At 34.4% G+C, this 25,267-nt stretch overlaps 1 protein-coding gene across 1 annotated transcript; it reads right to left on the minus strand.

Annotated features, from left to right (window-relative positions):
* Positions 1-19,996: 19,996 nt before the first annotated feature.
* Positions 19,997-23,870, minus strand: LOC123869829 (probable salivary secreted peptide). Its single transcript, XM_045912891.1, has 2 exons — positions 23,599-23,870; positions 19,997-20,653 (listed from the first exon to the last, which is right to left on the minus strand). The coding sequence occupies exons 1-2, from the start codon at positions 23,788-23,790 to the stop codon at positions 20,513-20,515; spliced, it is 333 nt and encodes a 110-aa protein (XP_045768847.1). The 5' UTR covers positions 23,791-23,870; the 3' UTR covers positions 19,997-20,512.
* Between the last annotated feature and the right edge of the window lie 1,397 nt (positions 23,871-25,267).

Here is a 25,267-nt window from a genome sequence, read left to right on the forward strand (position 1 = left end):
ATAATATAATTTTTCAAACAAATTAAAACTTTTCGAATCTCTTAGCGCGCGTTTCATGCTAACTGGATCACTTTTTTGGCAGACATTTGCGGTATTCAATCTTGCCAAAGTTTTGATTGTGCACATTCGTTACTGTTCGCCATCCGTCAACGTTGAGGAAGGGAGTTAGAATTTTTTTTTCAGAAATTTATTTATTGAACAGATACCTACGGGTTTTGGAAAGCGAGTTTTATATGCACTTTAAAATAAACCCCATCAAGAAAGGATTTCGAGAAAATTCACGAGATTATTTTTAAAACCTAAAGACTCGTTAATGTTATAATCTTAACATGTTACACATACTTGGAATAGCTAGGTAGGTAGATGCCACACAAAACTAATGAAGCCTATTTTTTTTCTACTAGATTGGTGGGATGGGATGGATGAGTTGGGATGGATGGGATTGCTGATAGTCTATGCAGGTTTCTTAAGTTTCATAATGGCGATACTGGTAAAATATGTGAGAAGTTAAATATAGTAAATAGTGTGGTTTAATGTGAATTTACCCTTAACATTATCTACGATGACGTCACACGAATCATTTTGTGATGATCACAACGCGCAAGGCGCAATCACAAGTTGCAATCGCCACGCGTCTGTGAGCCAACAGACTTTGGTAGAAGACAGAAGGGAGGATTGATATTTCGTGTTTGGAAAGAGGAATGATAGATACTAATTACCATTGGTAGAGGAATGAAAATGGTAGACACTTGGCTCAAACTTGGCTCCGGGCACGCCTAGACGGACTATACCTACTTGCGGTATCCTAGCTACTCCAAACCCGTGATTACATAGTATATCTACTATGTAAACTACAAACTTCCTATTAAGGCTGAACACATGCAATGCGTAACAGACGCACATGCGATGTCAATGTCCCACAGCGATTGTTCTTAAAGAAGAAGCGATTGTTCTTAAGTTCTTTCCTTAGCATGAAATGAATGAAGGTACCGAAGGTTCCGCGCCACTGCAGTCAGATCAGCTCGAGCTGGGCTAGTAACATGACCGCATCTTCAAGAAAAAACTTGGTCTAGCTGTAAATTAACAACAAGACTGTTTATTGTAAGCTGTGAATTGAAATTCGACAAATGTTTTCCCACTCTTCAGTAACATAATCTAACTTATCGCACCATAACATTCAAGTACTTAGTTAATAAAATATTACAGTATTTAATTAAGAACCATTTTAACCCCACCGGGAAAGGGGTTTGACATTTACAAGGGTTTACAATTTGAATGAGATTTTACCTCAGTGCTTAATAAAAATTCTTACACAACATTCCTACGTGGTCCTTTAGATACATTGTGCTTACAGGCTACCGCAATTCTTTTACGTCGCCGGAAACTGAGGTAAAACATAAAAGGTAAATTATACGAGGTGGATGAAAATAATGAACGACAAACTCGAATCGGGGAATTTTAATTGGGAAGGCCCTCGGTACCTGCGCAAAACAACGGTATTAATTTAAGACCTGTTAGTTTAGTTTGGGATTTGTGTACAACATAAATTAGTATTCTAAATATCGTAGCCATCGATATAATTTTGAGTGATAATCTAAATACTAAACCATATATAAAAAGTTTTTTACTTGTCTCCTATCAACGGCTACACAGCCTGAACCACTGGGGTTGAAATTTTGACTGTAGGTTTCTTTTCGGACGTGACAAAGGATTTTTGGGAATTCCACCTCTTAAGCAGGTTAAATAGAGGATCTATAATTGTAAAAAAAAAAAAACATAATTTTTCAAGTTATATCCATGAAACTTGGTATTATGATTTTTCCATCCCCGAGAAGATTAACTAAATAGTAGATGAATTTTTGTATGAAAGTTCTTTCTTTTCCAAGTTAGGTATATCCATAAAAAGTAGTCCTCGGTCTTTTAGAAATTCCACCCGAACGTAAATACAAACAGTCCAAAAGGCAACCACAGCCAAAACATAATATTCGCTATAGAAAAAGGTACAATGTTATTAAATGGTTTAGCCAACGTGTTGTTTTGCATTTTAATAATGCAAGCTTTGCTCGCATACGAGATATTTTGTGATTGCATAGACCGCATCCCGCATCCCTTTATTGAATTAAGTTCAGAAATAAACTTGGGAGGAATAAACTGAATCACGCGTACCAGAACATGCCAGATCTTAGTGGTTCTACTAAAATACAGGTATCTATTTTAGTTTTTAACCAACTGCGACAAAGCCCAAAAGGAGGGTTATGTTTTTGACATATATAAATAAATAAAAATATTTTTCAAGTATTTCTGAATCGTCAAATGCATCTACAATGGTTCGAAATGCGTTGGTATGTAATATGTATGTATGTACGACCGTTCCTGTATCAGCTCGTAACACTCAACGGCTTAACTGATTTTGATAAAATGATAAGTGCTTTAATGTGTGGGCTGCAAAAGATGTAGTGCAAACCGCAGTTGGAGGTTTTTGAATTTTTTCAAAATTAAATTCTAATAAAAGCGCTTGGCATATTTCACATTATTTTAGCCTTTCTTACATAACTCTCATAAGAATTCACTTCATCATGTTATGAAAAATAACAAAATATATAGCAAAAATATTAAAGAAACGTAATCAAGTAACCATTATTTATAAAATTAAGGATTTTTATACCGGGCGTCATAAAATGCAGTCGTTATATGGCAATAAAAGTTGAAGCAGCTCATAAACGTTTAATGTACATTTTATGTACTTTTTAAAATCTAATTAGATCGAGATTGGTATTAAAACGGAGATAAAAAATTACGTACCACTATTATAAATGCGAAAGTGTGACAATTTGTCTGTCTTCTAGCTTTTCACGGACCATCTGTTCAACTGATTTCGAAGAAAGGCACAAGGATAGCTTGTTTCCTGGAGAAGAATATAGGCTAGGTCACGGAAAATCAAGAATTTCCACGGGATTTTTAAAATTAATTTGCGCACATTTGTTTTTCATGCCTGACGTTTAAAATTTTTATTGGGTTAAATATTTTCTAAACGTGCATATTATACTCATTCTTAAAAAAGAGCGCAAAAGTGGCGAACCTGAAAGCGAACTATTTTTTCACGTAATAATAATAATCATCATCTGTTAGTCTCGACATTTTTAACGACATGTGGAACGCCACTCATATTGTAGCGCGTCGTGATGGCAATGGCAAATACCTGTAAATGAAGATTAAAAGTAGTATATCTAATCCCTTCCAGGTTAGCCCACTTCTATCTTAGACTCCATCATCACTTACCACCAGGTGAGATTGCAGTAAAGGGCTAACTTGTATCAAAATAACGCAAAATATGCGCTAGGTGTACCTACCAATAATAAAATAATTTTTTGTCAATGTACATTTTGAAACATAGTGAATTTCCCGGAGTTTCCCATTTATTCAGATATTTAATGGGTTCTTTTCCACTGGCCGGCATCGGTATCGGCTTGGTAGTGATGGATAGAAAATAATTATTACTATTACAGTTTTCCACTTGTTGGCAATTTCATACAATCTTTGCGCGTTGACGGTGCCGGCCTGTGGAAAAGCTTCCATTGAGAGAAGGCCACGTAAAGTTGTGAGTACAGTTAGTGGCCCGTTACTTTAAATTACGTCGTTTTGTCACGGACTGAGTAAAGCACAGTACTTAGTGGTACTAGTATTTGGACTGAGATGCGGAAGTTAAATGGAGTTCTGTGCAATTATTCTCTGAGAGGGCGTTATTTCGGCTCGAATATGTTGAGAGATGCCGCCGCAAGCCTCAAACATTTTAATTAAATGCTCCATTAAGATGAAAACATCTTCAGCAGCTATTGGAGGTGATATTTATCAAACAATTTGTGTTTGTTTAACCGCGCCGTTGATTTAAACAGGTAAGCAATTGGACACAGCTTTATTATTGCGAATTTAATTCTCATCCTCGAATCCATCGAAAGTTTTCTTCTTGGAGCGTATATTTATATCGAGCGTATATTTAACAAATTGAATCGGGGGTCGTCACGGTAAACACTTTTATCTAATTTTTTTAAATCTAATTTTTCTTGTCTGACATGCAATAAATTTATTCAATTAATATAATTATAGATTAAGCATGGAGTTCTTTCTATACGTTTGACGTGTGTGTTTACATGCCTTGTAACCCTTTAATCGTGAATAACGATGTCCGTGACGGCTTAAAAAACTTAACATCGCGTCATTTCATTAGGATCTTACGTCCGAGTGAATTCAAGATTAACAATTGCTCTAAGTCGGGAAGCAGGAAAATTAACTTTCAAATGTAAATTTTACGAGAAAGTCATAACGTGAAAGCTGCCGCGGTTATCTCTGATTTATTGCAGTTAGAATTGAAAGTGTTAAAGTTGCAATCTGAAAAAAGTTTTAATAGGTACCTCCTTAAAGAAATATAAATCAAGAGTCTAGAGCTCGTTTAACTTTGTTAAGTTGTCCAACATTTACGAGTAGGATCATCGCCCCGAATGTCTATTTAATGACGACGCTTAATTTCGTTAATCAAGGGACCATTTATTTGCATCAAAAGGGGTGTCAAATAAATTATTATTTCACGGCTCTACAGAGATTCCACGGTATTTCAAAAATTTCGTAATTTCAATTTAACTAAGCAGCTACTGAATACCAAAAATATTTTGATCAAAGGTTAATCAACATAATAAAAAACCGGCCAAGTGCGAGTCAGACTCGCGCATCGAGGGTTCCGTATATTTCTGTAGAGATTAGGCAGATTAGGTGGGTAGGATGTTAGTTATATTGGATACATTATTATGAACTGTTTGTTTTGTTTATATCAAAGATAACGAGCATAACAATCTAAGTTACGCAAGCTTCTGTATTAAATTGACTTCCATATTATACGTAGGTAGATATTTCAGTTTGAAATTATACGCCAACGCTCACACGCTTATCCTAATTCAATCGCAAATGAATATTCAATAAGCAGTTATTACGTTTCAGTTATATGCTTACAGTGATTCAAATACTGAATTTTGTCAAATTAATTAACTATCAAAATATATAAAGGTCAAACTGACTGACTGGCATAAGCTAACTTACAGATCAAAATGCTCTAGGTCTAGAAAGGATTTTGCAAAAAATTTACCCAAGCGAAGCCGAGGTGTTTCTGCTAGTCCACATTAACTATTAATGTGAAAGTGTATCTGTCTGCTAAATCGATCGTTACTTGTAGCTGCAAACGGATGAAGAATACATAGTATTTTATTCCAGAAAATCAAGGCATCAAGAGGCGCAGGCATCAATCTATTTGCCAGGACAAAGCGACATTATTATAAAAGTTTTCAGGTCTAAATAGAGCGCGCAAATAAAATGTTTTGATTTTGATTTTGATTTTTGATGGACCGGATTGTTACTTAAATGGAGACGCTTTTCTTATCAATCTTCTCTCAATGGTAAACAATTACCTACTATTGCCATCCAAGTGTCTGTGTGATTTCTTTTAACTTCTAAATAGAGTTCTGTGTAGTTTTTACTGTAGCATACTACGAGGTAGTAATAAGCTAAGCTAATTCATAGTTCTGTGACCTAAATGCCTATAGAATGTATAGGCCCAGATATGGCCTAGAATTGTATATAGAGCCTCGCCGCCGCGATACTAATCAGTTAGTAGAATGCTATAATATTGTGACGGAATTTCAAATAATAGTGGTTGTCGGGTTTTAGTTTTTGTTTATCTTGCTGCTATAAGATCCCACTTGGGATCATTAAAGTTTAAATATTTCAAGTGGAAAACACTGCTCCTAAATTCTATTATTACCAACACTTATTGTTGCTGGAGTCGGGAGGAATGAATACAACTAAGAACCGCCCAGTTTCCATTAAGCCTCTTCATAACAATTTTTTGAAAAAGGAATTGTGAAAATATTTTTCTCCGAAAGCATTGTACGGTAACCGACAATTTATCTCACTGCAATGCTCTCGAAATCCCTCGATTATTTTCTCTTTAATAATAATCTACGTCTCTTAATTTTTCTAGAGAATGATTGACATTTCAAGGGTTGCATCGAGATGTACTACGTGGCGTTGGTCTCAAATCACTCTTTTAAATATATTAATTAATATCATTTAATTCGCAATTTATACTAATTGGCTGTGAACGGAACAATCGGTTGATGGGATTTTTCGATTAGCTATAGGTACTCAGAGAGTGATATGGGCTACTTTTTTCCCAAAAAAAAAAGGATACTTAAAATAATGTCGCGGAAAAAACGCATTACAGTGAGAAAATTCCTTTTATGTTTCTCTTTTTGTTTATGAATGTGTGTGTGTGTGCAGTAAAGTACTCAAACAGACAAAATAAAACACTCATTAGTTGTAGGTACATATTAAAGTAATAAGGTAAGATTCATTTATTTATGCAATCTAAATAAAAATTAACATATAAATAATCGATACTCATCTCCTCATTTATCTCCGGCTAGCCATAATAACAAAGGCCTGAAAAGCTCCGAACATCTCACAAGTCATCGAAATGGGTCAAGTGTTCGTATTGTCTGTGTTTTATCTGAATAATTAAGTCCCGCTTTTGTTGTCACATTTTCATATAAAAGAGTGGGTGTTGGCTTAATTATTTACTTGATTACAATGATATTGTACCATCCTTACTAATATTATAAATGCGAAAGTGTGTCTGTCTGTCTGCCTGTCTTTCTGTCTGTCTGTCTGTCTGTCTGTCTGTCTGTCTGTCTGTCTGCTACGTTTTCACGGCCCAACGTCTGAACCGATTTTAATGAAAGGTGCAGACTCGGGATACATCCCGGGGAAGGACATAAGCTACTTTTTATTTGGAGAATTCAAAAGTTCCTACGGGATTTAAAAAACTGAAATCCACGCGGGCGAAGCCGCGGGCATCCTCTAGTAGATAATAATTTTATGTTACGCTCATATTAGATGGTGCATAAAATCCGTGCTCATTAATGACAAAGACAGAAGATACAAAACACACAAGAATAGAAGATATAGATATCTATCTACGAATTCCGTACCCGTAGGGTTCCAATGGGTCCCTATTACTAAGCCTCCACTGTCCACTCATCCGTCCGTCTATCTGACATAATATAACCCGCTGGCAGACCGAACGGGTTATCCATCTATACTAATATTATAAATGCGAAAGTGTGTCTGTCTGTCTATCTGTCTGTCTGTCTGCCTGTCTGCTACGCTTTCACGGCTCAACCGCTCAACCGATTTTAATGAAATTTTATACAGACTTAGGATACATTCCGGGGAAGGATATAGGCTACTTTGTATCCCAGAAAAACAAACAGTTCACGCGGGATTCCTAAATACTCATCCGCTTAATCAATTTGTATGAAATTTGGTACCGAGGTAGCTTGCGTTCCTGAAATTGACATCTAAGGCAAATTTTTATCCCGGAAAATTAAACAGTTCCCACAGCATCTTTAAAATCTAAATCCACGCGGATAAAGTCGCGGGCATCCTCTTGTACATACAAGAGGATGCCCGCGACTTTATCCGCGGCTTTATCTTAAACCGTAGATATATATAGAGTCCAAATTTTCGTTATAACAACATTAATAAACAACTAATGAGTAAACAGTAAATTAACACTCAGTACCTCTCATGTCAGATCGGCCGCTTTTTATTTGACTACAAAGCCTCGTCGCAACCAAACATCACTTGAGCCCTTGTTACGGGTCAAGTGTTGGCTAAGTCTGAATATTTGAGTGGCTCTTAATAATTCAATGTTATAAAATACTTGGATGATGCGCAAAGGGTGCCCCACGCTAAACCGGAACGGAGCAGAGATATAGAGATAGAGTATTAAGCAAAACAATCAGATTATTGATGGATGTTGCAAACATTTTATCACGTTGTCCTCTCATTCTCCTCCGCTTCAATTGACACTTGACAGGTTCTGGTTTTCTAGAAAAGCGAGCTGCTAAATTTTTAAAGTTAAATTTACATCACTATCCATGGGAAAGGCATTCCGAACCGGTGGTAGATGCATTTGACGGTTCAAAAGCACTTGTGTTCATTTGAATAAAATCAATTGTTTAATTAACAAAATTTAAATTTAAATACATTTTTGTTATCTTTTTAACCGACTTCCGAAAAAGGAGGAGGTTCTCAATTCGTCGGAATCTTTTTTTTTTATTTTTTTTATTTTTTATGTATGTTCCCCGATTACTCAAAGACCCCTGGACCGATTTGGAAAATTTTTTTTTGTTTGAAAGAGTGTACTGTGCAGGTGGTCCCATATAAATTTGGTGAAGATCTGATGAATATCTTCGGAGATGGAGAACAGAACTCCTCAATAGATAGAAGCAAATTGCTCGCGATCAGTGTAATAGCTTAGTAAACAGTAGGGTTTTAACTAGGCATAGCATATTATAGTACAGTGGGCCACTAAAAATTGTGAAATAAAAAATTTTCAAAAGAAAAATAAAACCGACTTCAAAAACCACAAACACTAAAAAGTAAAAAATAACTTTTATTTAGCTACACGTGTAATGTACCTAGGTATGAAGTCGGGCGCGCTTCACTCTTGGATTTCTAATTTTGTTTTAATATGCTCGCTTTATTTTTCTTTTGAAAATTTTTTTCATAATAAAAATTTATTGCGTTACATTAGAATCACAATCGATCAAAGTGTTTCTAAATCTAAAAATCATGATGATAAACAACTTTTCTTATTAAAAAGCTGGCAAGCAGCATAATATTGTTGAATTATGCAACGTATCGACATAATACCAGTAATATTAGTTTCATAATTAGGTACATTTTGCAAATAACAGCTGTGGAAATTGCAAACGTATATAATTGCGAATATACAGATTCCAAAGCTAATGAAAACAATTCTAATTCTATTGCAAATGGGTTTTCAATAATTCTATCGTTTTAATTACAGTTTTCACGTTACGGAAGCGTACGTAACGAGTACTTTATACTAATGTATTGCAGTATTTTGATCAAATTGATTTTAAACCGATCAGTCCGACTTCAAGCAGTCTTGTCTGCTTTGTAAAGCGCGAAGCCTGCAGAAGAACGACCGAGGTCCTGAGTGAAGGCTAGCCTACCGAGGCCGAGTGGAAAAGCGCGAACATCTGAAGCGATACATGTTAAATAAATAAAAAAACAGTTACTTTCGTGCAGGCCACGTTGCCCTTACCCCCATGGCCGCTTTAGGCGGCCGGTGCTTCAAGTAGAACACTGCCCAAAGTTTACTTTTCATTTTAATCTTGAACGAATCCAGATATTGGCTCAATACCCTGGATCTGCACAGGATTATGATGAAATCGCATTTCCACTTTATCCCGGCTTTTGTTCAAAGACCTAATTTTTGATCAAAATCCTGCATTAGGTATAAGACAAACATATCACGATACCGAAATTTTTTATCGTTTAAACGTATTATTATGTAGTTATTGTTTCTGAATGTGTACAGATACGGGTGCTCTGAGTTCGTTCTGCTGTTCTATTTCTGCTGTTTTCAAAAAGATAACATACTAAAATAGAAAAGAAAAACTCAAATAGTATTACAGTACCTATCTAGCATTATTATTACCACAACTTAAAAATATTCCAAAAGGTATTTATTGTAGCACTTCATGTATTAACTCAAACCGGCTATTATAGTTAGGTAATATACTTACTTGGTTTAAATCACGTTAAAATAGACACTCAAAATAAAAATTAATGCCTATTTTTCAGTAAAAAACCTTAGTATAAAACCTATTTTTATACATTGGTGTTTATAGAAACATATTATCTATGAACTGGATATCGTTCATGTTTAATATAGCATATAATAGCGTTATATCATAATAATATCTTATTACTTTGCTGCTTTTGTTCGCCGTTAAAAACTTTTGTTATGAGAGTGCTACTTTGTTAGACTATAAATCTTTTTAATACTGTTTCGTTCTTTTACGTGTTTTTGCGAACAGTGAGAAATTTTGTAGCAAAGTATTGGAGCAAAAGTTTATCCGGCCCGAAGATCAAAGTTATGTCGTGTCGGGAAAATGAAAACTGATACAATAATAACCAGAGCATAGAATAAAACTAATACTAATACTAGTTATCACAATGCTTTATACTAATCAGCCTGGGCATAGAACTTTAAGGTTTTAAATAGATACATAGAAAAAAAACTCCTTTTTCAGGCATTGATAGTTATAAAGTTAATTAAATAAATAAAAAATTTCGTCGGCGTAAACCACACAAATTTCGTACCTCTATTTGTATAATATTTTTTTTCCGTTTTTTCTTGGACTAGGTAGAAGTAATGGAACATAAAATAAACATTTTCTACAGTCCTTAGACATCAGTGATTAACGTAGAACAGTTTTTAAAAACTGGTCCAATACCCTATCCTTATATCTTATTGAAATACAACAAAGTTTAAGGCCGACTTTTCAATCGTCAAATAACTTTTATCAGAGGAATAAATTTGTCGTTTTGACAGATATCCTCCTATAGGAAAATGTCAAAACCTCAAATTTATCCTCAGGTAAAAGTTGTATGACGATTGGAAAATCAGCCCTTAGAGACTCGGATACGCGTTTTGTATTTTGTTTGTGTATCATTAAATAACAACGTTTGTTTATTTTCCAGTTATTTTCTGTCCCCGGGGTTATGGCAAGGTGTTTCAACTTTATCTCTTAGTTTCCCCGAATTTGTCCCACAGGTATAATCTCAAATTCTTGAATGTTCTATTCGCATTGTAAATATGTGTAAGTAGCTGATGCCCGCGACTTCGTCCGCGTTGATTTAGGTTTTTTAAATCCCGTGCGATTTTTACGTGGCAAAACAATACTTGAGCTAAAAATTAAAATACCATAAAATTTAAATTAAAATATCATAAAATATAATAATAATTATCATGTAAGAGAGCTATGTCCAGCAGTGGACGTCTAATTGGATAATAATGATGATATTGATTTATTAATTTTTAAACTTAGCTCAGCCGTTTCTCGTACGTAAAAAGTAATCTGTGCTCGTTTCTAAGATTGACGCCGACAAACAAACGAACGAGCAAATATTAAAAAAATGGATTTTGTGTTTGTGTAGCCTCCGGCCTACTGAACCTATGACCCGAAGAAGTTGGCGGGAAGCGGGTGGATGAGGAAGACGAAGGACCGTATTTGGTGGCGCGCTCTTGAATAAGCCATAAATGTCCAGCTGTGGATGGACTGATTGGATTGCATTGGATAGACAAACACTTACTCGTAAGTATTATTACTACTATTTTGAGTAGGTAAGATGGATATGTATAAAGCATAGAGATGACTAAAAATTGTATGTTAGTTACCAAGTAGGATTCAATATTAGCATGCGAGTCGTTAGTGGAGAAATTCACAAAAGAGTTGAACTGGCGCTGAGTATTTCGTAGTCCACAAACGAATTGCAAATTCGGCGCGAACGAGTTTGCTCACTCGGTCGCAAACAAGACGTGTTCTGTGCCGCATTCTGATCGCCATTCTGCTGCAGACAATTCTTACAATCTTAAAACCGATACCTCAGTTCTATAGTGTAACAATTCCGAACAGAACAGGTTCATGAGATAGCCACAAAACTAAATACTATATTATAGTAGGTATTTTTAATCATTATTTTAATTAATGTGAAATGAAATATTATTAAGAAAACTAGTTAGAATTTAGAAAAAATAAAATACATGACTTGCCTGCCAAAAACGAACTGAAAAGTAAAAATTTCCACATCTGAAAATGGCATCATATAGTGGCCATATTGATTTTTTTTTTTCAAAAAAATTATAGCCAGTCTCACTCAGAATGATGTTAGGATTCTAACAATACCTACTCCTTGCATCCAAATCTGGTCCGGCATTTAGAAGTTATGGTGGTATAAAGAAACTCACATAGATACATACAAATATATGAACCCTGAAAACATTAGGTACACTCCTTTTTTGATGTTGTGTGTAAAATTTCATTCATTCAATCTCCTTTGTTGTGTAAAATTTCAGTTGATTGAGAACCTGTTTTTTTCAAAATGCGCCTGACCCAGTACCTACTCCTAAAATAAACAAATCAACTTGGCAGTTTAGTATCTAGCAAATTTGCTTTTCAGAGTATTTGCCACTTGCTAGCATTTGTAGTTGGTGGGCACTTTAAAATACAAATCTAAGCAGTGCTAGTTACAAGATACTAGAGAACCAGTGGTAAATTATTTTGACGATTCAAAAACACTTGCAAAAGTCTACTTGAATAAAATTCTATTCTAGATGTTTATAAACAGTAGGGATCATGACTTTCTGACGCCCGAGGTACAACCTAATGTCACAGTTTAACGAAATACTACAAGGCTGTGCTAATGTGGAGGCCCCTTCTTGAATCCATGATCTAAAAATATCCGTATTTTAAAGCTACTAAACTATATTTTTAGATTTTTTTTTAACTCAAAGCAAATTTATTTTCTTGAATCTTGCAGAAATGATACTAAAAGTAAAATAGAAAAGAAAGTTAACATCCAGATAGGTACCTATTGAATAAAATCGGTTATCAAGATTTGTTATAAATAACGAGTAATAAATATTTCCTATACTCACAAAAACTATATAATATAAAATAAAAGGTTAATAAGCAAAGTGAGCGCGAAACTTTTCATTTGATTTTACAGACAAATAATTTTTTTTTTCTCTCGTCTGGCTTTACAAAGATTAGCCAATGTCAAGTTTGTAGTTATTTGTAACAAGTTAGTTAAACTATACAAGTATAGACCCCGTCCGTGCCGGCGCTCGCCGACATGTAGGTACGCACGGCACCCCCTTAGAGTGCTTCCCAGTCAGTTTTAACAAAAAAAAAAAAACACTCCAAAAAGGCAGAACATGCCCGCCAGCTAACACCAAGTCAGACAAATAATTATGATCCTTAGATACTCTAAACTTTTTCAATTCAATATTTTGGGGGCCTGTATCTCCAATTTGACTCTTTACTGTATATTTAACATCTCAACATTAACATTTCAACCTGATTTGGAATTTGACTACAAAGTATTTCTCAAGTAAGATTTGGAGGCCCCGCAGAATCTGCTACTGATTATAAACAAACAGAGTTTAGCCAGTACCACTGATACTATTATACTGTTAAAACTTAAACACAGTAAGTTAAAACTTAAACATACAATATGTCTGTTTAAGTTTGCTATTTATAGAATCAGGAAGTAGCTTCCTTCATCCTACACACTTTGGTATTTTTGAATTATTTAAAAGACAGTTCTTGCAAAGTGAGTTCTCGTGGATGATAATATCCGTGTACAAGAGCTCTGATAAATAATGTTATTATAATAATTACCGAAAAATTACTGTCGAACTCATTTTGGTTGACAAATAAACGCGTTAAATAATAATTTGTGTTTATTTGTGCATTCGTTAGGTAATTTAAATATTAATTGAGTTTTCATTTTATTTCGTTAAGTTCGTTTGTTCGTTGACTGTCAACAGTTTAATTTGTTTGTCAAACAAAATATTTTAGTCAAGTAGGTGCAGAGAAGTAGTAGATACCTGTACTCTTGGAATCTTAGATAATATAATTTTATGGAAAAGCATAAATGGTGTAGTTAGCAAGATATACGGTAAATATATCTGCATTAGGTATATAGGAAAAACTTCCAAAATAATTTGTAAACAATCAGGCCTTTTTAGATTAAATTTATCTAGAGATTGCGAAACTGGCTCTTAGTTTTAAAAAAATGATAACTTAAAGAGACAACAAGACTTACAAATTTTATCTGTAACTAAATCTGCGTATTTTATATTACAGCTTGAAATATACCGGCAGTTACATCATAATCAATATGTCAAGTAAAACTTGAGCACAAAATAAAGAATAGGGGTGCAGGAGCTCTAAGAGGTCTGATGAATTGCCTCATAAATTGTATCTCGCCCTCTCCGTCTGCTCGACGCAAGTGACGCTCATGCTTTAGAACCTCTAAAGATGTCCCATTTCTCTACCGACAAATAGTTTTAAGGACGTAAGTACTTCAGTTTGAAATAGATAAAGCATTTTCCTTTATTAAAGAAAATGTTTTATATTCCCCATATATTTCTTTAGTTAATATGGCTTTGGCCTTTGGAAAATAAATTCTCAATTTCACTGGCACGATGAATTTGACCAAAACATAATTAAAAATATAATGACTTCCTCTTGCATCATCTGGTACAAAAGTAATTATTTCGCAAAAATAATGTAAAAATAATTACTTTCCTCTTGTAACATTGGATTGGAAAAAGCGTGGGGTGCTAAAAGCTTTTAGCGTTCATCACATAACAATTAAGTTTTGTAACTTTTTTTCTATTCTTGGTTTTCGCCTTATCTCCATTAAATGGTTACTCTAATGGTGGATGAAGGAATCATCAATCTCACGTGGAACCAAAACTATTATTATTATTTGATAGATAAAGATAACAAATCAATAAGCGTAATGCGAACAGCTAACAAGAACTAACGTTTTATCTAGAAATGTATTAATGTATTTTGATTCAACATATTTTTAATATATTTTGAAAATATATTGTTATATAAGTTTAAATATATTGAAAATTTGTGCTACAAAATTTAGTGAAAATATACCAAATTATATTTCAAACTAAAACGAAGGCGGAAACTTTTCTTTTTGTTACTTTGAATGCAATATTATAAACGATGTGTAGATTAATTACTACATTATGCGGTTAAGGTTGAGGTCAAACGAGCACCTACAATTTTGTGAGTTAGGAATTTTTGTGTCACGTAATTTACGTTGCATTCAGTTTCATATATTAAAGCGGTTTAGGCAACACTACGGTGCAAAATGCGTCGTTTGCACTCTCATTAGTAAATTACGTGACCGAAATTGCACAACATAAACAACGTTCGTCCGGCTCTTCCTTAAATAAATAAAAAACCATTTATTTTAACCAAAGTATAATTAAATAGCTGTGATAGCCTAGTGATTAGAACGTCCGCCTCCTAATCGGAGGTCGGGGGTTCGATCCCGGGCACGCACCACTAACTTTTCAGTTATGTGCGTTTTAAGCAATTAAATATCACTTGCTTTAACGGTGAAGGAAAACATCGTGAGGAAACCTGCATGCCTGAGAGTTCTCCATGTTCTCAAAGGTGTGTGAAGTCTGCCAATCCGCATTGGGCCAGCGTGGCAGACTATGGCCTAAACCCTTCTCATTCTGAGAGGAGACCCGTACTCAGTAGTGGGGCGGAAATGGGTTGAACATGACATAATTAAATCGGTTTTCGTATTTTCAACAAAATTATGAAACTTCGGATAATTATAACGTATTAAGTTCCGATGTAATTCACACGTTCGTGTTTTCATTACTGTTTATAATTTTCAGGTCAGGAAATTAAATTTGTTTCGCAAGCCGTCTACAACATTTACTATTTTGCCTATGTAGGTACAGTCAGCTTACAAAATAAATACCTTGCATTAGTTCAAAACTGGAGGGGCATATTACGCACGACCACAAGATTTTTTTAACGATCTTTACGTGCACAAGAGACTAAGTCGCATAAACATGTATTACACATCACAAGCCACAACCATCACACCGCAAAATAGATTGAGTCCATTGTTATCTAGGAAAAACTGCTTCTGTTTTTTGCTTTTCGACGCATCAAGTTACGACCGCAATGAGACGCCGCATCGTTGCTATTATGACCCGGTCCTTAATGAGGAAACCTGAACAATTAAATTCAATTCAAAATATCTACTCGTCTTTATTCTTCCCACGAATAAAGACGAGTAGATATTTTGAAGATACATCTTATATTTATTTGAGGACATATCAGAAGTGGCTAGAGGTGCCACATTTCTATTACAATATATTCATGAAATCTCTTTATTGATATTATTTTTACACGTCCGGCTCTTATTGATTAATGACTCAATTGTTTTGAGGTAAATTCAAATTAAAAAATCATGGCGTAAACTTTTTTTATATAAAGTAATTGTTTACAATTTATTAGCACAGCCTTTACTTTTCCGGTGTCGGATTTATGACTCAGTTTATTAAAAAGTTTGATGCTGGCTGTACCTACATGTCCTATTTTCCTATTTTATACTGTTCGGTAACACCTAGAGTTTACTCATACAATTTCTCGTTATAAACGGATATAGTTGTAAGAGCTATTTCAACTTCTCTTGTACGAAACCAGTTTCACAAACTACCTACACGAATAGTTGGAGTTTAGTGTGATTTTAATAACTTTGTCGGAAAATATAACTAACTACAAATGAGTGTTTATAGGTCTATAATAGAAACACTTTGATTCATAGAAACGTTACATATTAGCAAAGAAAAACTCACAAACAAAAATAAATAATTATTAATGCTTCCTTTATTTAGTTAAGCCAAAGTTGCATATAAAAGTAAAGGGGATATATTATTTTAGTAAAACAAAGCGCGATCTCTTCCATTTGAAAGCAAAACAAAAATTTTCTTCGTCCTACACGTTCCCAACTTTTCATCAGGGTTTGAAAACAATTCATTTCTTGGCCCATAATTTCTTGGCCTAATTAAAATTTGGGGAGTGTTCTGAAGAGTTGTTTGATAGCACCTTTTCTTTTTTTAACTGCACCACACGCCGTTGAAACCAATTTAACCCTCACAACGGGTAACTTCGACCACCCATAGTGCCATATTATGCCCTTCAAGTACATGCAAATTGTGAAACTAACTCTCTTCGGCGATGTTAAAACTAAATTTTGATATTTAGGGATATTGAAAACCCGGCCATTTATGATGGTTCTCTCGGCTTTTCTGTTTTGTATTAATTTCTTTGACCATATCAGTTATGTTTCATCCCGAAATTAATACTTGTATTTTACCATTTTTGTATAATTAGTACCTACTGATGTACTGTAAATTAATTACGGTAGATTTCATTCCCATTTGTAAAATACTACATTTTATACTGTAGTGCATTAATTAAAGTTAATTTTGATCATTCGATTGTTTTAATTTATTTTTGTCTGTAAATATATTTAACGACTACTCCATAATATCCAATTATTTGTATTCAAAAACATTAATCGAATTAAAAAATAAATAGATTCCGCGCATCTTTCATTTATCTCGTGTACATAATATTATATAATAGGGATGGATACCACTTATGAACCCTCCACATATTTGATACAAATCAGTACCTACTGCAATCACTTGAATAGTAAATGAACTGAATTATAGCCAATAGCTGGATAGATTGTAATAATTTAATCAAAATTAAGCCCCTCGGATTATACATTTAATACTTTATCGAATTCGAACAATTTATTGCAAAAAAGAAGCGAAAATCCGATGAACACGGGATTAAAGTTTCTATTTAGGTGGACTCACCCCGATTCAATCGGAACATTCAATAAGTAAGTTTGCAGGAGTTGCTGCAGAATTTCTGGTGAATTTAGCGAGGAAAAACTTGAAATTAAATGAGTTATGTAAATTTGGATTATGTTCGAAATATCTGAGTTTTATTTTGGAAAGGAAGGGGTAAAGTAGACCTACGCGGCTGACGATTGCCAAAATGGGTTGTTGAATTTATATTGTGGAGATTTATAATTACATGGACTAGAAGCTAAAGCTCTACTGTTTTAGAAATTTTGATTATACAAATGATAACTGAAGAAAACGACCCGTATTAAAACCCGTATCCGCTTGGTAAAGATCTACTTACTCTACAAAGTACTGCAAATCCAATCCATCAACCTGTATGCGTCGACTGCAGCTGGTCATAGACCTTTTCAAGAGCGCGCCACCAAACGCGGTCCTCTGCCTTCCTCATCCACCCGCTTCTATACACTTTACTTACCTTTTATAAACAAAAAAGTAGGAAAACGACCACAGCTACCACAATCCAGCGGAGTTAACCGCCTCTTTGTGAACAATTAGGTACTCAAAACCTCATTTAACTTGCCGCTTCTCATTCCAAGTACTGGTGTACTGTTGTTGTTCTTAATCCATGCAATTTAAAGAGACGAAATATTTCAAATCCTCACGTGGTGCTAAAGCTAAACTAACTACTAGGAAAACAAAGGTTTCAGTCAATTTAATTGTGTTCTTTATAGCGAAGTAATTATTACTGCCGTCTTATATCTAAAAAGCCGTTAACTGCAAGAAATGTTTTTTGAGTTATCGCCAAAAAAATCAAAAACAATTAAAAAAAGATAAAGTTGAAAACTAAAACCCGACTGCGATAAACGCTGAAATATTATAGTAAAATTGTTTTTCTGTCGCTTGGTATATTTTAATGTTGTAGTATATAATATTTACATTTATGAACTCAGAATTTTTAGGACCAAGGTTTTTTAGCTATTTTTAGCTTAGTTCTAATTTAGCAAAACAAAACAAAGATAATTTTTTTTCTTAAATCTATTTGCTCATTCATAAAAAAGTTGAAAAAAAATCATGTTAATAGCAACACTGAAAATCAATGTAATTGAAAAAGTGTAGGTAAAGATTCTGATTTTCAGCATAAACGATTTCACTACACAGTGATTTCCGGAGGAGGAAATTAAACGCGCTCAATAACGTGTAACAACTATTCGACAACTAAGTACACTCCCTGCATCGTATTCCTCATTACTGAGGGTCGTGCCCGTTTTCCATTAAGGATGTTCTTCAGATTTTAATTGTAATTAAAATCTGAAGGAACTTTCTTGTAATTAACTACATGGTTACAGGAGATTTTAACACAGTTTGTTTTAAGTTTTAAGACACTGTATAGTTTCCAAAGATTAATGCGGATTTCAATCAATCTTTACCAAGAAAAGCTTTTATAAAGCATCATAACAGAATCTGTATTATTCGTTCTGGAGCTATAGTTCTACAAACAAAAGACGTTCTAGATGTTTAGTGTGCTTTTTAACAAAACGGGTATTCCATTTATATCCACCATTTTTTTCTCCTCTTTCACAAATGACAAAGACGAGGTAAAATGCGCAATATTTTGTGGAGAGTCGCACAGGAAAAGATGGTCGATTAATCGCCTTTCACGGCAGTAATGTTCATATAAATCATGTTTCTTTCATGAAAGCTGCAGTTATGGGTGTACGTTAAACAGGTCACAATGATCTAAAAGCTTTTAAAAAGAGTTCATGTTTGGATAGAATTTTTAAAACTTTTAGATATTTTATTTTACACACCTACCTTTTAGTACCTAATACAAAGTGTTCATCACTTAAAGAACTTTTTATTTCTGAAGAGAAAGAGAAAATTAAAATTCTATTCTAATAAAAATACCACCAATTAAGAAACGATACCATGCTATATTTTCATTATAATTAACATAATATTTTTGATACGTTTGTCTCACTTTTTATGTCTTTTTCAACGATACTCGTAGTCGGTTAAAATTAAATAGAGCAAATCGCCTCAATATCCTATGAATATTCGTCTGTATAATATAATTATACATTTTACACGCTACGTACTTTACGCAATTGTTCTAAACTGCTGATAAAATTATGCATACCTCTGTTTTTAATTGCTAAAAGGAAATAATGAAGCGAATCTATTCATCTAAGGACTTAAGTGTTGATCTAAGATTGGTAGGTATTTCTGAGCTGTTAATGAACGTTTCCTATGACGACATCAAATGAGACGCTTATTGTTCTAGAGCAATTATTTAATTATTATAGGTACTTACCTGTTACATTAACTAATCTAACCGCATAATTATTATTTTCCTAGCATTGTAAAAAAACTCGATTAATTTCTACATTACAATGTGGAAGTTTGAGTGTTTGTTACTCCTTAACGCCACGGCTGAGTCGATTTGACTGAAATTTGGGATGAATGAATTATATCCTGACTTAGCACATAGGATAATTTTATCCCGAAAAATCATTAAGTTTCCCGGGATTTATAAAATACATTTGGCCACACGATGAAGTCGCGGGCATTATCTGGTATCAAATATTTTTTTTCACAAATCATATAGCTATTTATAGAAAAAAACCAAAATAATAAATGGTGTAAAATATATTTTATTCATATTAAATAATGTTGAATGAATTTACGCTAACAAATACAATGCCTCCTTTTTCCGGCTCTTAATTAATATTTGATTACTATTTAATGTAACTAGGTATCCAAAGAATAGCAACCTGAACACCAATAACGAATTCATTGAGCCATTGCCGCTTTGTTCGATTTTATGTTTATCATGACGTAGGTAGATACCTACAACTTTTTACATCCACAGCGTGGAATAATTAATTAAACTTTTTTTATGTGCACACACAACAATAGATATGACTTTGTCATAGTTACATGACATTTTAGATTTCCTATTGGTTTATATTTACATCATGTAACTTTTAATTAAATACGAATACCTTTATGATTTTTTGTAAGTTCTTAAACTGCCCTGCCTTTGAAAATGAAGAAAATTGTTTTTATTATGTACTTTTTTATTGTAGGTATAACTTTCTTCGAAGCATGTCGAGTTTTAAATTTTAATGCTTTTCAGTTAGTCTCAGTTTATACATAGACTTCTATCTGGTAATTCAGGCCGGAGCCTCGCTCGCTCTTCAATCTTATGTTGGCATATGATTGGCCGACGCCTCCAGCGGTGATGGTTGCTTCGGCCTCGGTGTGATCTAGGTCTCTCGCTATTACTCCCTAAAACAAATAAACAAAACAAATAAAAATTATTATTTCTAGACACAAGAGGTTCTAGCCAGGTTCTGGACTAAAGGTTTCTAGACTCAGAGCGGTTATGCCCTCATCCGATCCGAATCCGTGAAAATACGATATAAAAAACTCGGACCGAATTCGGATATTGCTTTCGCACTAATCCGGTCTCTGATGGCCAAATCCAAGCTATTATATGTATAATGTATGTAGTGTGTAAAATACATAATTTCGAACGAAGTCGCGAACAACAGCTGGATCGAATAAAGGCGTAACAAAATATTTAATTAATTGAACAGAGGCTGTGATTGAAGGGGATTTAATATCATCGCACGCGTTCCGTGAGGAGGTTCAACAAAGGGATCAAACCTATATGTATAGATTCACAATACCTTGTATCTGTGAAAAGCTCCGGATAATATTTTACAAACTGGTTTAACCGTTTATTAACATTTTGTCGAAACGATATAAAATATAGAATTTATTTAAGTAAACCTTTTTCAATATTTTACTATAAAATTGACCTAGGATTAGTACTAGGTGGCAAGTCATGTTATTCGTAAATCTAAAGTTTGATTTATATGTGTTGTTATACGACTAAAACCAATAAATAAGAATCGTGACTTGCAACAACCACATATTTCAAGGGTTCATTGTGAGTGGGTTATCCTCTCATCCCATCCCAACCCATCACCAGCCTACTACCAAGAACAGTTCTGCTTTCTGAATGAGATGGGTTTTATGCCATAGTCAACCACGCCTGCCTTGACAAACCAGACTTGACAAACCTGACAAACCTATGAGAACAGTGTGAACAACTCTCAGGCTATCACCGCTTATAGGCTATATAGGCCGCTTATAGGATAATAATTATTATTTAACTATTTATACTATTTATAAACATGCAAACTCTTTCGAGATTCATTAGTTTTATATCGAACGTAAACCCTACAAAAGCAATGACTTTCACATATCCTCGCTTTGATTTTGCTACAAACGAGCGAATCAAAGAAGAGCTTTATAATTTTGTGGTGGCTTTGAAAATCACGACTTAGGTATGCCAATATAAACAGTAAATAAAATAATTCTGCGGCAAACATGTTAATTAACGTTTAATACTGTTTTCGTTATCGCATAAAATGGTAATTTTTGTAGAATTCTTAATTTTTATGAATGCCAGCTTTCATTCATTTCCTCTCTAAGCAAAGGCTGCCTGGAAAAAATTGGCTGCAGCAATAAGCATGCTACTTATTTTTGCGTTTTATTACCTTAATTGTACATTGTTTACTCTCATTTTCGTGTGAAATAAAAAATCATTCATTCTGAATTCTAATATTCAAACGATAGGTAGGTAGGTAGACGCTTAGTTACAATGTGTTGAAACAGTTTACCAATGAGACGAAAAGTTGCCAAAAAGCACACACAGCAGGTTTAGTATGACGCAAAGGCGATACGTGCTCGTAAATCTTTCGTTCAAAATTGACTACGATTAAATTGATGCCACTGCAGGTTTTACGAACTCTGTGATCTACGGGTAGCGTCGTCAGTACAACAATCGACTTAGTTGTTTATGTTTGTTTGTACCAACATAGCATATACCTTATATATGATCATCATCATGATCAACCCATCGCCAGCTCACTCTGAACACGGGTTCTCGAGAAGGATTAGGCCATAGTCTACGACGCTGGCCAAATGGGAAACGTCACACACCTTTGTATGGACAAATCAAGCATGTAGGATTCCTCACGATGTTTTCCTTCAGCATAAAGCGAGTGATATTTAATTGCATAAAACGCTAAATCTGAACAGTTAGAGCGGGAGGGAGATCAGTCTGCCCCGGATCGTACCCCCGGGCTCCCGACTATGAGGCCGACGACGTCTTAACCTCTAGACTGGCATTATTACATACACTAGGTATATTAAATTTTCTCAAGATTTACGAAAAAGTCTTACAAAGCCTCGTCAAACAGTTTCAACCTGGTGAATAAAATGAAGACCAATTTAAGCTTTTGGTAAGACTGCCAAAAAAGGAATGTAAGTGTTTCCAGGTTTCAAGCAAGTATGTATTTACTCTTTAACACTTCTTGATGAACTACATACAATAAATATATCCCAGGCAAATAGAGACAACCAAAAATAGAGACAAGAGGCAAAAACACGGGCAAAAGCAAGTGCTTATAAATGATCTTGTACCTCACTCCTCAGTACTCTGAATACATAATGCGAAGGTCAACAAGTTGGCTGACTGACTTTATGAGTTAATCGCAGTAGAAAACTAGTAATGATGCCCGCAACTTCGGCATATAGCCTATGTAATATGGACATACTAGCTGACGCCCGCACCTTCGTCCGCGTGGATTTAGGTTTTTCGAAATCCCGTGGGAACTCTTTGGTTTTCCGGGATAAAAAGTAGCCTATGTGCTAATCCAGGATATTATCTATCTCCATTCCGAATTTAAGCCAAATCCGTCCGGTAGTTTTTGCGTAAAGGAGTAACAAACATTCACACACACACACACATACACACACACACGCGCACACACACACACACACACACACACACACACACACACACACACACATACAAACTTTCGCCTTTATAATATTAGTGTGATATATCTATTATGTCTTTCCCCAGGATCTGAGCACCTTTCGTCAATATCGGTGAAACGGATGGCCGCGAAAAGTTAGCAGACAGATAGATAGATACATTTTTGCATTTATAATATTATAGAGTATGTATTATACCAAAGAGTGATTCACATAGTTACAATTTGTGTAGAGACCCAAAAGCATATTCTGTATTATTTTGTCAAGTTTACTCAAAATTCATTCTCATATCTATCATAAGCAATTAGTATTAAGAACAATTAATTTGAAGAAAGCGGGCACCTACGATTCAACAAGACTTAAAATCTTTTTAATTTTACCTTGATAATCTGTTGTCCAGGATCAGAAAAGAAAACTTCCTTGACCCTCTTCTTGAAAGGGATACTGTTGTATTCAGCCTTCTGTTGCCATATCAATCTGTTGTTGAAACTCGTTCCAACGATAAGATCCTTACAGTAGCTAACGTAAACACATGAGGTGAAAACTACTAAGAAAATGTAAACAGACTTCATTATTATAGAGTGGCGGTCAAACGCGTTAACTCTGAGACGTGTGGCTTTGGACTGATGATGTATGAAATAAATGAATGTACCTCGTATACGCATTGGTCAATAATGAACTTGTTTGTTTCATACTGTGAGTAAGCGGAAAAAACGTATCAAACACTTAACAGGGTCGGCATCAATGTCTATGCGTATTCTATTAACTATTCTACCAATGTGGTTAAAACTGTGACTTGACCTCTTCCCAAGTGTATAAGGACAATTTTTCCTCAACTTGGAATACTTTATAATAATATGGTTGATGGCAAAGGCAACATTCCTGTGTATCTAGTGTCCTAGTATTTAATTCTTTTTTTACCAATACGTATGTTTTGCTTCCACGGTTCTGATATTATGAAATTAAATTCGGTATTGGTTTACCGAATTCGGCAATTTATTACTAGCTGATGTCCGCGACTTCGTTCTAGTGGATTTAGTTTTTTTTTTAAATTCAGTGGGAACTCATTGAATTTCCGGGATAAAAAGTAGCCTATGTCACTCTACAGGTCTTTAACTAACCCATGCAAAAAATCACGTCAATCCGTAGCTCCGTTGCGATGTGATTGAAGGATAAACCAACATTTTTCACATTTATAATATTAGTAGTGATTCTATTGTTAGTACCTGCAGTCCTATCCTCACATTGTTACTTAGGATTTGTAAACGTAAAATTTACCTAGGATACCTATCAGAAAAAAATTGTTTTTCTCAAAAATTTCTCAAAATATAGGTACTCGAAGTAAGAACAACTTTAGATAAAACGCATTTTAATTATAATATCATTTTCAAGATAACCTCGTGTCTCGGCAGAGTTTATCTTCTCCTCAGAGTTATGATATCACTAATGTAACTCACGGTCTGGGTACAAATAGGGTAATAAATTTACCCCATCTGCTTTTACTATTACGGCATTACCAAGACTATTATATTTGAATAAATTTCAAAAAACGTTTAGATACTTTAAAATCACTTTGATTAACGATACAGGACAAAATATTATGATAATTTACAGCGAATTGATAAGCGAAATATGGTTTAACAGGGCTCTTTCCGTCACTTGCTCCATACAATCGTAGTTCCAATTTCATTTGAATATTAAGCTACCAAAGTCCATGAAATTTTGCAGACATAATTTAGAAACTAATATCTGTGTCTGTGGTGTTTTAGATTTTTCTAAAAATATGTAGTTTTAAAATTACAGGGGCTCAAAGATTTGTATGTGAATTTTTAAGACCGCGTAACTTTGAAATCGAATAAATTAACAGAAATCTGGAAAACCACAGACATAGATATTAGTTTCTAGAATATGTCTGCAAAATTTCATGAACTTTGGTTGCTTAATTTTCAAATGAAATTGGAACTACGTTTGTATGAAGCGAGTGACGGAGAGACCCCTCTTAATACCTACCTAACTTTCAACCTGGTAACGGGCTGCCATCAAAAGGTG

The sequence above is a fragment of the Maniola jurtina genome, chromosome 11 (assembly GCF_905333055.1).
Source record: "Maniola jurtina chromosome 11, ilManJurt1.1, whole genome shotgun sequence".
NCBI lineage: Eukaryota > Metazoa > Arthropoda > Insecta > Lepidoptera > Nymphalidae > Maniola > Maniola jurtina.

What these genes read in the sequence shown, in the direction of transcription:
- LOC123869829 (XM_045912891.1), bottom strand. Translation starts at nt 23,790, where the DNA reads ATGAAGTCTGTTTACATTTTCTTAGTAGTTTTCACCTCATGTGTTTAC. An exon ending in CTGGACAACAGATTATCAAG is followed by an intron (nt 20,654 to 23,598) that starts GTAAAATTAAAA and finishes TATTTGTTTTAG; the next exon opens with GGAGTAATAGCGAGAGACCT.